General features: G+C 48.5%; 1 protein-coding gene across 1 annotated transcript; it reads right to left on the bottom strand.

Annotated features, from left to right (window-relative positions):
- Nucleotides 1–730: 730 nt before the first annotated feature.
- ANKRD34A (ankyrin repeat domain 34A) lies at nt 731–12,707 on the bottom strand. The gene is made up of 2 exons (XM_026717743.2): nt 12,637–12,707; nt 731–4,058 (listed from the first exon to the last, which is right to left on the bottom strand). The coding sequence occupies exon 2, from the start codon at nt 3,957–3,959 to the stop codon at nt 2,409–2,411; it is 1,551 nt and encodes a 516-aa protein (XP_026573528.1). The 5' UTR covers nt 3,960–4,058; nt 12,637–12,707; the 3' UTR covers nt 731–2,408.
- Between the last annotated feature and the right edge of the window lie 273 nt (nt 12,708–12,980).

The following is a 12,980-nucleotide window of genomic DNA, read 5'->3' as shown; positions in this document are numbered from 1 at the left end:
CTCCCAGAATTCCACAGCCAGCAGATTTCTACCCAGCTTCCTTGCGCTGGCTGTGGAATTCTGGGAGATGAAGTCCACCCGTCTTAAAGGGGCCACGTCTGGAAAAACACTGCTCTGACCAAACAAATTCTCTTGATGGAATTAAGGAATGAAATTGGAATACAGTTCTGGAAAGCAACAGAAAATCCTCAGTTAACAGGAAGGTCGAAGATCGAAGTTGCCAAGTTGGAAAACCAAGGTCCCCTATGAAGGGACGATGGCCAGGAGAGTCGAAGACATCCAAGAGATCTCGTTGGGGCTTCAAAATCGGGGCGCCATCCCTGAGTCTCGCCAGTCTAGGTGGAAAAAAATAAAATAAAAGCAAAATATAAGCTCCGAAGAACCTTTTAAAACTGGCCACCCGTCCCTCTGGATCTGTTCTCAACCACAGTTCTGGGAATGAATTCAAGAACTCGACCTACTTCCTGTCGATTTAAATAGAGAAGAAAGCTGTGTCTGGTTTTAACCCAGAGAAACCACATATTCCATCTCGGAAAGGGTATTTTTTGGGAAATGCGTTGACATCATCGAAATCGCGAGGTGCATGTGAGGTTCTTGCTGCTGCCGTGATCATTTCAGAGCCAAAGTGAAGTTCAAGAGCATCCGGAAGACCAAAAATAATCCATGCTGGGTCAGAAATAATCCCCAAAAGTCTCAAATTCTTCTCCAGAACATTGAAGACTTGAAAACTTTCCTACTGGAGGTGATGCAAAAAAAAGAGAGAGAGAGAGAGAGAGAGTTTTGGTTTTTAACTTCTCAGTCCTACAAACTGGAGGGTGGGTGGACCTTCCCCCGTTCATCTCTCCAACTTGAACCCCAAACCCTGAGTCGTGACTCTCATCAGATAAAGCCTTCAGAAGAAACGGAACCTCACAGAATCCAGTAGGGAAGAAAATAGCAGGACAAAAATATTTGGTTCAAGTTCTCCTTCAGTGAGGATAATTGAAAGAGCGAGTAAATCTATTGCAGTCTTCCTCAAACTCAGGAACCTTCAGCTGTGTGGACTTCAACTCCCAGAAATCTCCCGCCCCCGTAGGAGAAGGAGTGGCAAAACCCAGGAGCAGAGTGAAAAGAGGCCTCAGCATAGAATCCCTACGTAGTCATAAGCGAACTAAGTCCAACCTCCCTTGAGTGCCACTGACTCTCATCTAACTATCCAAGTGGGCGGGTTCTTAGTTGAAAAGATTCCTGTGCGTTGGCTTTTAGCAATAAAGCAGCTTCATTGAACCTTCACGGGTGGACCTGGTCTTCCTTGCCTGCCACCAACTTCATCTCATTGAGGTTGAGGAACACTGGTCTACGGATCTGAAAAGGCAGAAGGCCCCAGATTTGACCCGGAGGACGAGAAGGAGACAGGTGGGTGCTGCCATGCATGGAACATCTTCACACCTGTCGCTTCCTGGTTCTCTGCAACCAAGCAATTTCTTGAATTTTCTGCGATCTCTTTTCATTCCACGCATACCCTCCTACAGATTGTGTCTCAGGTTACCAGAGCCAGCCGGAGGGGCGTGCTTTCTACAGCCCGTGAAAGTGCTTCGTTGGAGAATGTTATTTATGACACACCCTGGGAGGAGGAGGGGGCAAAACAGGGTCATAGGTAAATTACATAGGGCAGAGCCAACTGCACTTGGGAAAAGTGCCAACATGTTGCTCCTAATAAGTAATTGGATTTCTTTTGAAACTTGACTCCAGGCTCATGAATTAATTAGGGCATTCGTCGGAACCCTGACACCTAGATCCACAAGACAGGAAGCTATCTTGTGCCATTCATCTCAAAAGTCCATCCAGTTGCCCAAGAGTTTAAGTCCCCCTATAGATGGAGGAGTGGCAGAACCAGGCGCAGAGTGAAAAGAGGTATCCACATAGAATCCCTACGTAGCCACAAGCAAACTAAGTCCAACCTCCCTTGAGTTTGGACCTCCACTTAAGGAACAATCTTGAGTGTTGTGTATTCAGCCTTCACCGTAGCCAACTCTGCATCCAAACCACAGAAAGAGTTATCTAGATATCAACCAACCTCCTATTTTCACGGCCAACATTTTGTCGGAGATCTTCCTATCTCAAAATCTTGAGGGGCGACTTTCCTCAGAGTTGTAGTCACTGGACAACAACTTGTGAATTGCCCGGCCCTTTCAAGATCCTGTCACTTCATTCGTGGTGGTTTTCAGGTGCTGCTTCCAACTCCAGGTTTAGAAAGTCAAGTTCGGATAGGATTCTAAATGTGGCCACTACAAGGTAGAACACCAAACAAGAGAAGGGAGGAAGACAATGGAAACCCAACTATGAAGACAGGGATGGGCCCTCTAAACTTTGACTAGGCCAAAGACGAAAGAGTAGGGTTGGTTCCGGTTTCCGGGGGACTGCCCATTTTAGGTGGCCACCGAGTCCCCTTGTGCAATCAAGCTCTGGAAACTGACCAGTTGCTTCATCTGCTCCGTTTGCATGGAGTGTCTTCGGAGGAGCCGCTTGGTCTTCGGGGACGAGGGAGCCATGGGGATCAGCCCCTTGTGGGCTGGGGAAGGGGGCTTCCCATTGGGCCGGATGTCACGGAGGGGAGGGTGAGGGTTGAAGTGCAGCGGGGGCAGGAAGCCCGGGCGGGTGTGGGCGATGTGGTCGAGGAGCAACGTCCCGGAGCCCCTTCGCTCCAGGAGGCCTGGGGCCCTACGCCGGATGGTTATCGGGGAGATGGCATTAGGGATGCTCTCTAGGCTCTCGCGGGAGGAGCTGTTGGGCAAGGTCAACGGAGAGGCGTTGTACCTCCTCCTCTCCAGCGAAACCCGGCCAGACTCTGGAGAACCTGGGATGGATTCGGGACAGAGGGAATCCGACTCCAAATGTTCTGAGCAGGTCAACTTGTGATGGGCCACACTTCTGGAACTAGGAGCCTGGAGACCCTCTTGAGCTTCTGGGGCTGTGTTGTGTCGAGAGAGGGTCTGGTGGAGGTGTCCCAACTGGACTTTCTCCGCCCAGGAGGAATCCAACCCTGAGACCTCCTCTCCGGATCCTGGTGGGGTGCCCATCTTGAAACAAGAAGACTCCTGGCCTTCCACGCTGTGTCTCCGGGACAGCGGAGGCCTTTTGGTGATGCTCAACCCATTCATCTCGATCCTCACCCGATCCTCTGGGCTCCGGGCTTTCTCCTGATAGGAGGCGGCCAAGACCGAGGGGGCCACCAAACCCCACGGCTCAGAGTTCAGTCTCTTCAGAGGCTTGGGCTGGCTTTTGGGGTGCAGCCCCGAGGGCCCCTTCTCTTCCATCTCCTTCCCCTTGGCGTGGGGCGAGCAGCTGAGCCGTGTGGCCAGGCTGAAGTTGAAGACATCTCGTTCCTCTTCCTTCTCGCTGCTCCCAGGGGACTGTGACGTGCGGAGCTCAATGTCCGACGGAGACATGCACAGGGCGGGCGGCTGCTTGTCCTCCACGCCGGGAGACGGCGGGGAGTTGAGGTACTGCTTGGTCTTCTTGGTCCCCGAAGGGGAGGTGTCAGTGGTGATGATGATGACCTCTTTCCCCTTGGCTTTGCAGGCATCCAGGAGCACCTGCAAGGTTGCCCGGTTGCCCTTGTTGATGGCGTACACCAAGGCTGAGGCACCCGCATAATCCTTGGCGCTGGGGTCGGCCCCGTGGTTGAGCAGGACGGTGGCCACCTCGGCCCCAGCGCCTTCCGCACAGGCGTGCATCAAGGCGGACTTGCCCGTCTTGTCGGGGATGTTGGGGTCGGCGCCGTTCTCCAGCAGGTACCGGACCATGCGGGGTTTGTTCTGGGGGTCCTCGTAGGGGGCCACACAGGCGGCAATGAGCGGGGTCTCCCCCTGGGCGTTGCCCTCGTTGATGTAAGCCCCGCCTTCCAGCAAGAGGCGGGTCAGCCGGAACTTCCCTTGCCAAACGGCTTTGAGGAGGGCGCTGCCTTCAGTGTGCACCATGGTGGGTGAGGGGGGGTTGCGGTGGCCGCCAGGCCAGGGCGGGGAGGAGGAAGGCGGTCAGAAGGCAGAGACGGACATCGCAAAGGCTGCTCTGGAGACCTGCCAAAAGAGGAAGACCAAGGCATGAGGGCACACCGGTTTTCTATGGCCCAGAGATGTCCTGATGCATTGCACACCAGGACAACTAAACCCCAGGACAATTTTTCCCCACATGCTATTTTGCTCCGCTGAACCACTCATTCCCACAACATTGTCAAACTATTTATGAACGCTGTATTACTATAATTCCTTCCATCCTTCCTATTACCTATCTCCTTTTCTACTTATGACTATAACCTTGTGGCTTGTATCTTTATGGTTTATACTGTTTTATTTAGTTTCCTTGTATGATTTGATTGCTTATTTAGTAAACTATGACTATCACTAAGTGCTGTATTTTATGATTCTTGATGAAGGCATTTTATTTTATTTTTGTTTTTATGTACACTGAGAGCTTATGCACCAAAGACAAATTCCTTGCGTGCCCAATAACACTTGGCCAATAAAGAATTCTATTCTATTTAATCTACTCCATTCTATTCTTTCTGCATTCTATTTCCTATCCTATCCTATCTTATCCTGCATTCTATATTCAATTCAATTCTAGTCTAGTCTAGTCTATTGGTATAGTCTTTGATTTATCAATCCTGGAAAGACATTTCTGGCAACTGCAAGGGAGATAGACTGGATGACCTCAGAAGGACCACTTTTTGAAAAGTCACGAAGCTTAAGTCTGATTCATTTTAAGGTAACCTGGTCCTCCTTCAAGGAAATAGTAAGGTGGATATTTTTAATTAGGCCACAAGTTGCTCTTTTCAGTGCTATTGTAACTTCAGTCACTAAGTGAATGGCGGTTAAGTTTAGTCCCCTTCTTTAAAAAAAAAAAAACTAAAAGCAAACACAAAAGAGAACAGGCAAAATTGAAATGGATTAGCCAGGGATTGTTAAAATGTCATGGACATTACTGCTTGTCATGCCCTTGGTAGAGCTGGACTCTGAGGGTGAGGAGGAACAGCCGACAAGGCGTGGAGGTGTGGCTCCGGAGGTTATGGAGGAGGCTGGGGAAGGGCAGAGGCCGGCTGGGCAGTCAGAGGAGGACCCAGGCCCATCTCCTCTTCATCCTAGGGTATGCAGGGAGGAACGGAGAAGGGAACAACTTGGCTTATGAGAGAGGAAGCGGCCATGATCCTCCTCATTGGTTGCAGCTGGGGATACTAGTATATAAGAGAGACGGTTAAAACACAGCGTTGCTAAAAGCAAAGCATGTGTTATTTTGGGCTGAAGTTCTCTTGGTTGGCATCGTTCCAACAGACTGTGCCTTCTTAGCTCCTTGAATTTGGTGATTTACTTATCCTGGTCCGTTGTGGAAATTGTAGTTTGTTTGGGGTTTTTTTTTCACCTCTATCTGCTCATTAAGTTCGGACTGTATTGCTTTCTTTTGAAGACTATTTTTGAGTACGTTTTATCTCCAACGGAGAATTATTGAACAGTGGGGCCAAGTTGGAGGCATTAAAGGACATTTATTTAAGTTTTGAATTTTGTTATGCTTGTGCTACACTCCGGGTCATCACACTACTTTCTCATATATCATTAAGTAAGTGTAGGTATTAAATATAGGTAATCCTTCACTTACAACCACCGTTGAGCCCAATATTTAAGCGAAACTTTTGTTAAGCGAGCTTTGCCCCATTTGTATTACCTTTCTCGCTGCCGTTATTAAGTGAATCACTGCCCTGGATAAGTTAGTCACACGGTCGTTAAGTGAATCTGGTTTCTCTGTTGACTTGGCTTGTGAGACGGCTGCCAAAGGGGATCACAAGACCCCAGGATGGCCATCGTAAATATGAATCGGTTTCCAAGTGACTGAATTGGAGAGGCTCCGTGACCATGGAGAGGCTGTAAGTGTGGAAAACGGTCATAAGTCACTTTTTTCTGTACCGTTGTAACTTTGAATGGTCACTAAATGAACTGTTGTAAGTTTGAGGACTACCTGATAAAAGGCTGCTTCCAACTGATTAGTTCCGATAAGAATGAGCCTTGCCAAGGTTTTGCAAGGCTGCCAAGAACAACAGATAAATTTCCTAAACAATAAATCAAGGAGTCTCCAAATACCTACTCAGATATTCTAACATCCACCAGGGTCGAGTATCAAACAACTTTGCCTTCTGCAAAGAATCCCGGTCTCTCAAGCTGGCTTTTATCTCTTAAGGGAGAGGCCATCACCTTGCAGCCTTACTCCCGAGTCGCCCATGCTGCTGCAGCTGCTCTTTCCTTCGAACAGCCCTGCGTGCACACACACTGAGCACAGGCTCCTCGGGATCCTCTTCCTCATTGCTGCCAGCCTCCTCAATCTCCAAAGGTAGCACTCTACTCCCTGATGGTCCTGGGCCCATCCCTGCCTCACCTGCAGGCCCCTCATCTGAGTCCTCACTCTCCAAGGCCTCAGCTGTCCGCACCTGTGGCTGCTGCTGAACCACAACATGGAGAGGAAATCTGGAAGAGCCGTGCAGCAGTTTGGAAGCGGAAGTACATTCCAACTCTTCTCTTTAAAAGGCTGTAACTAAACTACCAGAGCTTTTGCCCTGAATATATTTAATTGGAGAACGTGAAGGATGACACCCAGCCTGTGAACGTGCTCAACTGGGGAATATGATTTATGATACACCCAGGAGGAAGGGGGGAAACAGGGTCATAGGGGACTGTTAAATTACGTAGGCCAGAATTAGTTTCACACAGGGCAAGGCCAGTATGTCTCCTCTAATGAATCCTTTGAAGTTGGTTGAAGTTTGGCTCGGGGATCATGATTTCATTAGGGCGATTGCTGGAATCCTGACATTATCTTCACTTTACAACAACTGAAGTTAGTGATTGTTCAATGTTACGATGACACTGAAAAAAGCATTTTATGTCTAGTTCTCGTACTTGCGACATCCCCATGGTGACATGATCATGATTCAGGCACTTAGCAACCAATGTTGATTTACAACAAGCTGGGATCCCCTGACCACCATTTGCGACTTTCCCAGCCGGCTTCCGACAAGCCAAGGCAATGGGGGAAAAGCCAGATTTGCTTAATGATCGCATGATTCACTTAACTGCAGTGATTTACTAAACAACGGTGGCAAAACGGTCGTGCCTTGCTTAGCAACCAGAAATTCTGGCCCCAACTGTAGTCGTAAATTGAGGACTACCTGTATTGCATACCACATAAGAACCATCATTGTTGGATTAAAAAGGAATATTAAGAACCATGGACAATAATAAAGAGTCTATAAGAGTCTATCTTGCTTTAGGTATCTCATAAATTAAAATATTGTTTTGTGCCTTGATTAATCGATATGTTAGCTACAATAATATTTCATTCTCCTTAATTCCAGGTTGCTTCTCTCCTTCTCTCAATCTATCATTTCTTGTCCTGCTGTCATGCCCCTGTTGGAGTCTGACTCCGAGGGAGAGGAGGAACAGCCGACAGGGAGTGGGAGTGTGGCTCCGGTGGTTGTGGAGGAAACTGGGGAAGGGCACAGGCCGGATGGGCATTCAGAGGAAGAGCCAGGCCCATCCCCTCTTCATCCTAGGGCACGCAGGAAGGAGCGGATAAGGGAGCAACATGAGTGGCATGGTCTATAGGGGAGGAAAGGGCCTTGATCCCCTTCATGGGCTGCAGCTGTGAGGACTGTTTAAAAGGACAAACTGAACATAGCCCAGTGCTGGAAGCAAAGCATGAATTATTCTTGTCGAGCTTATCTGGGTTTTGGCTTCCTTCCAACTGTGGTGACTGCATTATCTGGTAGAAGTCTGCAATTAATCATCCTTGCCTGCCGTAGTAGTTCATTCAGCGTGGTTTGTGTTGGCTTTTTTTAAATTTCAAATTAACTTTATTTTGGGTGCAGACTGCATTTACTGCCTCTATAAACTGTTTTCTTTAAGAGTTTGATATCATTCCGAGGATAATTGGACATTGGGGCCAAATTGGAGGGATTAAAGGAACTTTATTCTATTTTTTGTGACTTGGTTATTTTTGTGTCACACCCCGGGTCATCACACCTGCCTTCTGGTGCTCTGGAAAACAGGTTGACCCCCTCTCCCATGGGGCAGCCCCCTCAATGCTATCATGTCCCGTCCCACCCCCAGTTCCCCCGCTCTCTTTTATTTTATTTCAAAAGGATAGCACCTTGTTTGACGGGCTCTTTCAGCTCTCCAAAGTGTTGGGGTTTTGAAGATGGATGAGCCATGCGGATTGAGTGACTTTTTAAAGAATTGGGACAAGAAAGCAAAATTATGTGTGTGGGGGGGGCATATAGGTGTGCGTGTGTGTGTGTCTACACACGCGGGCGCATATATATGAACGACCGTGGCAAAACAGCTCATAAAATCAGGTAGGACTCTCTGAACCTGGTCTAGCAACGGGTGGCTGTTGTGCCTGTGAACCAAGGGCAACCCATATAAGCCGAAGCTCAGTCGAACTCCTGACTTTCCACGATTAGTCACAACTCAGTCGGCCCCGAAGCAACCGTGCCTCACGGAAACCACGGGCACCTCAGGCTTACATCTATTTCATTTCACTTCATTATGTTTTCCAGGCATGCTCAGTTTAGTGCTCATCCGGGGTGGTTTTCAGACAAACCACCCAAAAAGAGCCATTTCACTGGGGTCGCCGGAAGGCTGGTTTCAGATGGGTGACGAAATGCAGGCGGGGATTAAATAGGAATAGAATAGAATAGAATAGAATAGAATAGAATAGAATAGAATAGAATAGAATAGAATAGAATATTGGAATGAAGAATAGAATAGAATAGGAATAGAATAGAATAGAATAGAATAGAATAGAATAGAATAGAATAGAATAGAATAGAATAGAATAGAATAGAATATTGGAATGAAGAATACAATAGAATAGAATAGAATAGAATAGAATATTGGAATGAAGAATAGAATAGAATAGAATAGAATAGAATATTGGAATGAAGAATAGAATAGAATAGAATAGAATAGAATAGAATAGAATATTGGAATGAAGAATAGAATAGAATAGAATAGAATAGAATAGAATAGAATAGAATAGAATAGAATATTGAATGAAGAATAGAATAGAATAGAATAGAATAGAATAGAATAGAATAGAATAGAATAGAATAGAATAGAATATTGGAATGAAGAATAGAATAGAATAGAATAGAATAGAATAGAATAGAATAGAATAGAACAGAACAGAATAGGATATTGGAATGAAGGAATAGGATAGGATAGGAACGGAACTGGAAGGGACCTTGGAGGTCTTCTAGTCCAGCCCCCTGCTCAAGCAGGAGAACCTAAACAATCTCAGACAGGTGTCTGCTCAGCCTCTTCTTAAACACCTCCAGTGATGGAGCCCCCACGATTTCTGAAGCCCCCCCCCCCGCATGCTCTTTGGACCGGTGGCTGGATGGACCAGGTGCCCAGGACGCCTGGCCTAGGAAGGGAGTTCTAGTCTTCCCCTCCGCCCAGTCTCTGGCACCACGTACCTATCTCCCTAGGACCCCCAGCGGCGTGGACACGACGAAAGGCTGACGCCCACCTGAGAGTCCCCGGCACCCGTTCTCCATCGTTCAGACATGTCTTTGGCCCAGCCTGTCCTGGGGCTCTGCAAACTCCTCAAAGTCCTGATCATTATATCTGGTTAGGACAGGGCGGGGGGTGGGGTGGGGGGGTCAGCCACTGGATGCCAAAGGGCCCCGACCTGCCTGTACTACTCAAGGTTCCTGGCCAACCAATTTTCAAGTACTTAAATGGCCAGTTGCAAAATAAATCAGCTCTAGTGTCTATGGAGATTCTCAGCCACCCCGGTCCTGGTTGTCCCAAAGGTGCCAAGGAACTGGACTTCCTGGTTTTTCCTTGAAGAAGTTTCGCTTCACATCCAAGAAGCTTCATCAGCTCTGACTGGGTGGAGGGGAATGGAAGGATTTACACTCGTTTGGTCATTTGCATCCTTTTTAGAGGGTTGCTGAGGCCACTGGAAGGTTTATCTGTGTCCTCAGGATCCAAGTGGCCTCAACGACCCTCTAAAAGGACGCAAATGACCAGCTGCCTGCAAGGAGTGTAAATCCTTCCATTCCTCACCATTCAGTCAGAGCTGAAGAAGCTTCTTGGGTGGGAAGCGAAAGACCTTCAAAGAAAAAGAAAAAAGGAAGCCCAGTTGCCTCTTGAAAAAAAACACTTTTGGGACAGCTGTAGTGGGTTTTTTTTTTTTTTTTATTCCAGTGTTTCTCAACTATGGCAACTTGGAGATGTGTGGACTTCAACTCCCAGAATTCCCTGGCTGGGGAATTCTGGGAGTTGAAGTCCACCTATCTTCAAGCTTACAAAAATTGAGAAACACTGCTTTATTCTCTTAGAGGAACGCTGACAATTTTTGGTCCCCAATATTTCTGGCACTGAGGGCTGCTTCTGTGGAAGACGATTTTGCCATAGACTGGCGGGAGGGGAAAATGATTTCAGGCACAACCCAGCTCCCACGCATGGCATATAAAGCTTCGCTCGCTCAGCCACGGCTTGTGCGGACTGGTTCTGAACTGGCCATAACCCGGTACTGATCCACTGCCCAGAGGTTGGGGGCCCCTTTGCGGAGGATACTCTCCTTCCCAACAAGCCACTTCCCAATTTCTATTTTTTTATTTTTTAAAAACGAGGATTTTTATCCGTGAGAGCAAAATTAAGTTGTTTCACCAGAACCCACAGGCACTTAATTCAGATGAACTATTTTTGGAGATGTTCAAAGCAAAAATCCTCCATCTGGTTTGCAAACAGATTTTATTTTATTATTTTTATTATTTTATTATTTTATTTTTTATTTTTTATTTTATAATTCTATTCTATTTGTTTTATTTTTTGCTTTATTTTATTGCCTGAGAAACAAGCGAAGGAATTTACTCGTACCAGCAATTTCCTAGTCCGACTCCCCACACTGATTATTTTCCGAGTCCCCCTTAGAGAGGCACTCAAATAAAAACGGTGAAAGCTTGAAATCCAAAGATCGGGAAAATGTGTCTCTCGCACTAGGAGAGAAATAAGCTCCCTGGTTTCATTATTTTAGGAATCCCCAGCAATTTTATTCTGAGCCAGCGTGGCTCAGAAATTAGCAGCAAATTTAATTTATCTTTTATTCCTCATCGCCATGGTAGCCGCTGCTGCTGCTGCTGCTGCTAACACAGACATATTTAAAAGCAAATTTCTTTGGGGAGCATCAAAGGAGGATCTGGCTCAACTCACATTTTTCATAGAAGCCCCAATTCTTAAACCCGAAGGAGCTTCATTAATAGGTCATTAATGCGAAGGTTGGAAAGAAGCGAATTTGGCTGTTGAAATGCATTTTTTTTTTTTTTGCCAAAATAATAATAATAACATTGCATCCTTCTTAGAAGAAGCAGAGTCTAGCTTCAAGGGGGCTCTAAAGAGATCCACTGATACCCCTGTCACGGACTCCTCAAGGATCAGAACCCGGTCAAATCGATCCTTAGTTGGTGGCATTTTGGTTATCAATAGAATGTTAGGCTTTGTGTGTTGTTAGGGGGATGTGAATTTAAAAATAGAGCAATTTAAAATCTCTCCCCCCCCCTCTCTCTGTGCGCATATATATATATATATATATATATATATATATACACACACACAAATGTGTGCGTGTCTGTGTCTCTCTGGGGAGTGTCGACTCTGCTTGAGTTACATAACTGCACACAAAAAGTGAACATTTTGATGAATTTCTGGTTGCTTTCTCCAAAGGGAAAAGCCGGGTGTGTTTGCCCTCTTCGGATATCATCCACCAAAACTCCTGTTTTTCCTCTCTTCCTCCCCCTTAAAAAAATAAACAGGTGCTGCAAAGCCGATTTAAGGCCTGGCTGGAGAGAAAAAATTTTTTTTTCCAGAGAAACAGAAATAGAAAGCTCTCCCCCCCACCCCCACCCCCACCCCCACCCCAAAAAAGCCGGATTGGCCAATGAAAATAGGAGCCTCGGTGTAACTGATGCGGCGCTCAAAGCAGCCGAGACGCACCGGAGGCAGAATTGGGAAGGGAGGGGAATTGCGGGCGGAGGGTGGGGGAGAGAGAGAGAGAGAGAGATAAGAAAGAGGATTGGGGATTGTGGGGGGGGTCCTAATCCTGTAGAAAGACCCACGGGGAAACAGCAGCAGCAGCAGGGAAGGGTCCTGCGAGATGGAGAGGGAGGGTCGCCTGGGAGGAAGGTGCGAGGGAAGAGATCAGAGAGGGTTGCGCGGGGGGGCTGCAGGGGAGGGCTTCCCATCGTCCTCCCCCCCCCCGCATCTAAAGGGCCGGGGGCGCCCTGCAAGCGAAGGGCGGGGGGACAAGCGCAGTTTTGAGCATCCCGGCGGCTGCGCGACTTGGAGCATCTTTGCCCGGGCGAGCATCCTTCAAGCAGCATCCGCTCACCTGGTGCCAACTTGGCGGCCCGGCTTGGAAGCGGGGGGGGGGGGGGAGGGAGGGGACGTCCCAGCAGAGCCCCCCACTCCGACCCCTTTGGAGGACGCTCGGAGCGACATCCCCCAGCCCCCAGCCCCCCGCCCAGCCGGTCCAGGTGAGCTGCCTCGCCTCGCCTGACTCCCCCAACCGCCCCCGGTCCGCCTCTTCTCCACCTGCGGGACCCCTTACCTGCCTTTGGTTGGCCTCGGGGCGGGGGACGGGCGCTCCGCCGCCGGGGCTGCCTGCTCCTCGGCTCCGGGAGGCGGACTGAGCCGGGCTGGGCGGCCGCAGCGCCGCCTCCTTTTGCGCATCAGACACGTGGCTGCTTCCCGGGTGGCTCCCCCGGGCCTGGCAAGATCGGGGTCGGTCCCTCGGTCGCCCTCGGTCCGGACGGCCCTGCGGGAACCGGGAAGGCGTCCCTGGCCGCAGGGGAAGGGTTAGAAGGGACGCGGCTTCTCCTCCGTGGGGCTGCCCAGGGTCGGGGAGGGAAGGCCGGGTCTGTGAGGAGCCTTGGGCCAGCCGAGACTGGGCCG

The sequence above is a fragment of the Pseudonaja textilis genome, chromosome 16 (assembly GCF_049901715.1).
Source record: "Pseudonaja textilis isolate UNSWEBS1 chromosome 16, rPseTex1.2, whole genome shotgun sequence".
In the NCBI taxonomy this organism is placed as follows: domain Eukaryota; kingdom Metazoa; phylum Chordata; class Lepidosauria; order Squamata; family Elapidae; genus Pseudonaja; species Pseudonaja textilis.
The sequence above is the reverse complement of the archived record's forward strand: the minus strand, read 5'-3'. Positions and strand labels throughout refer to the sequence as shown.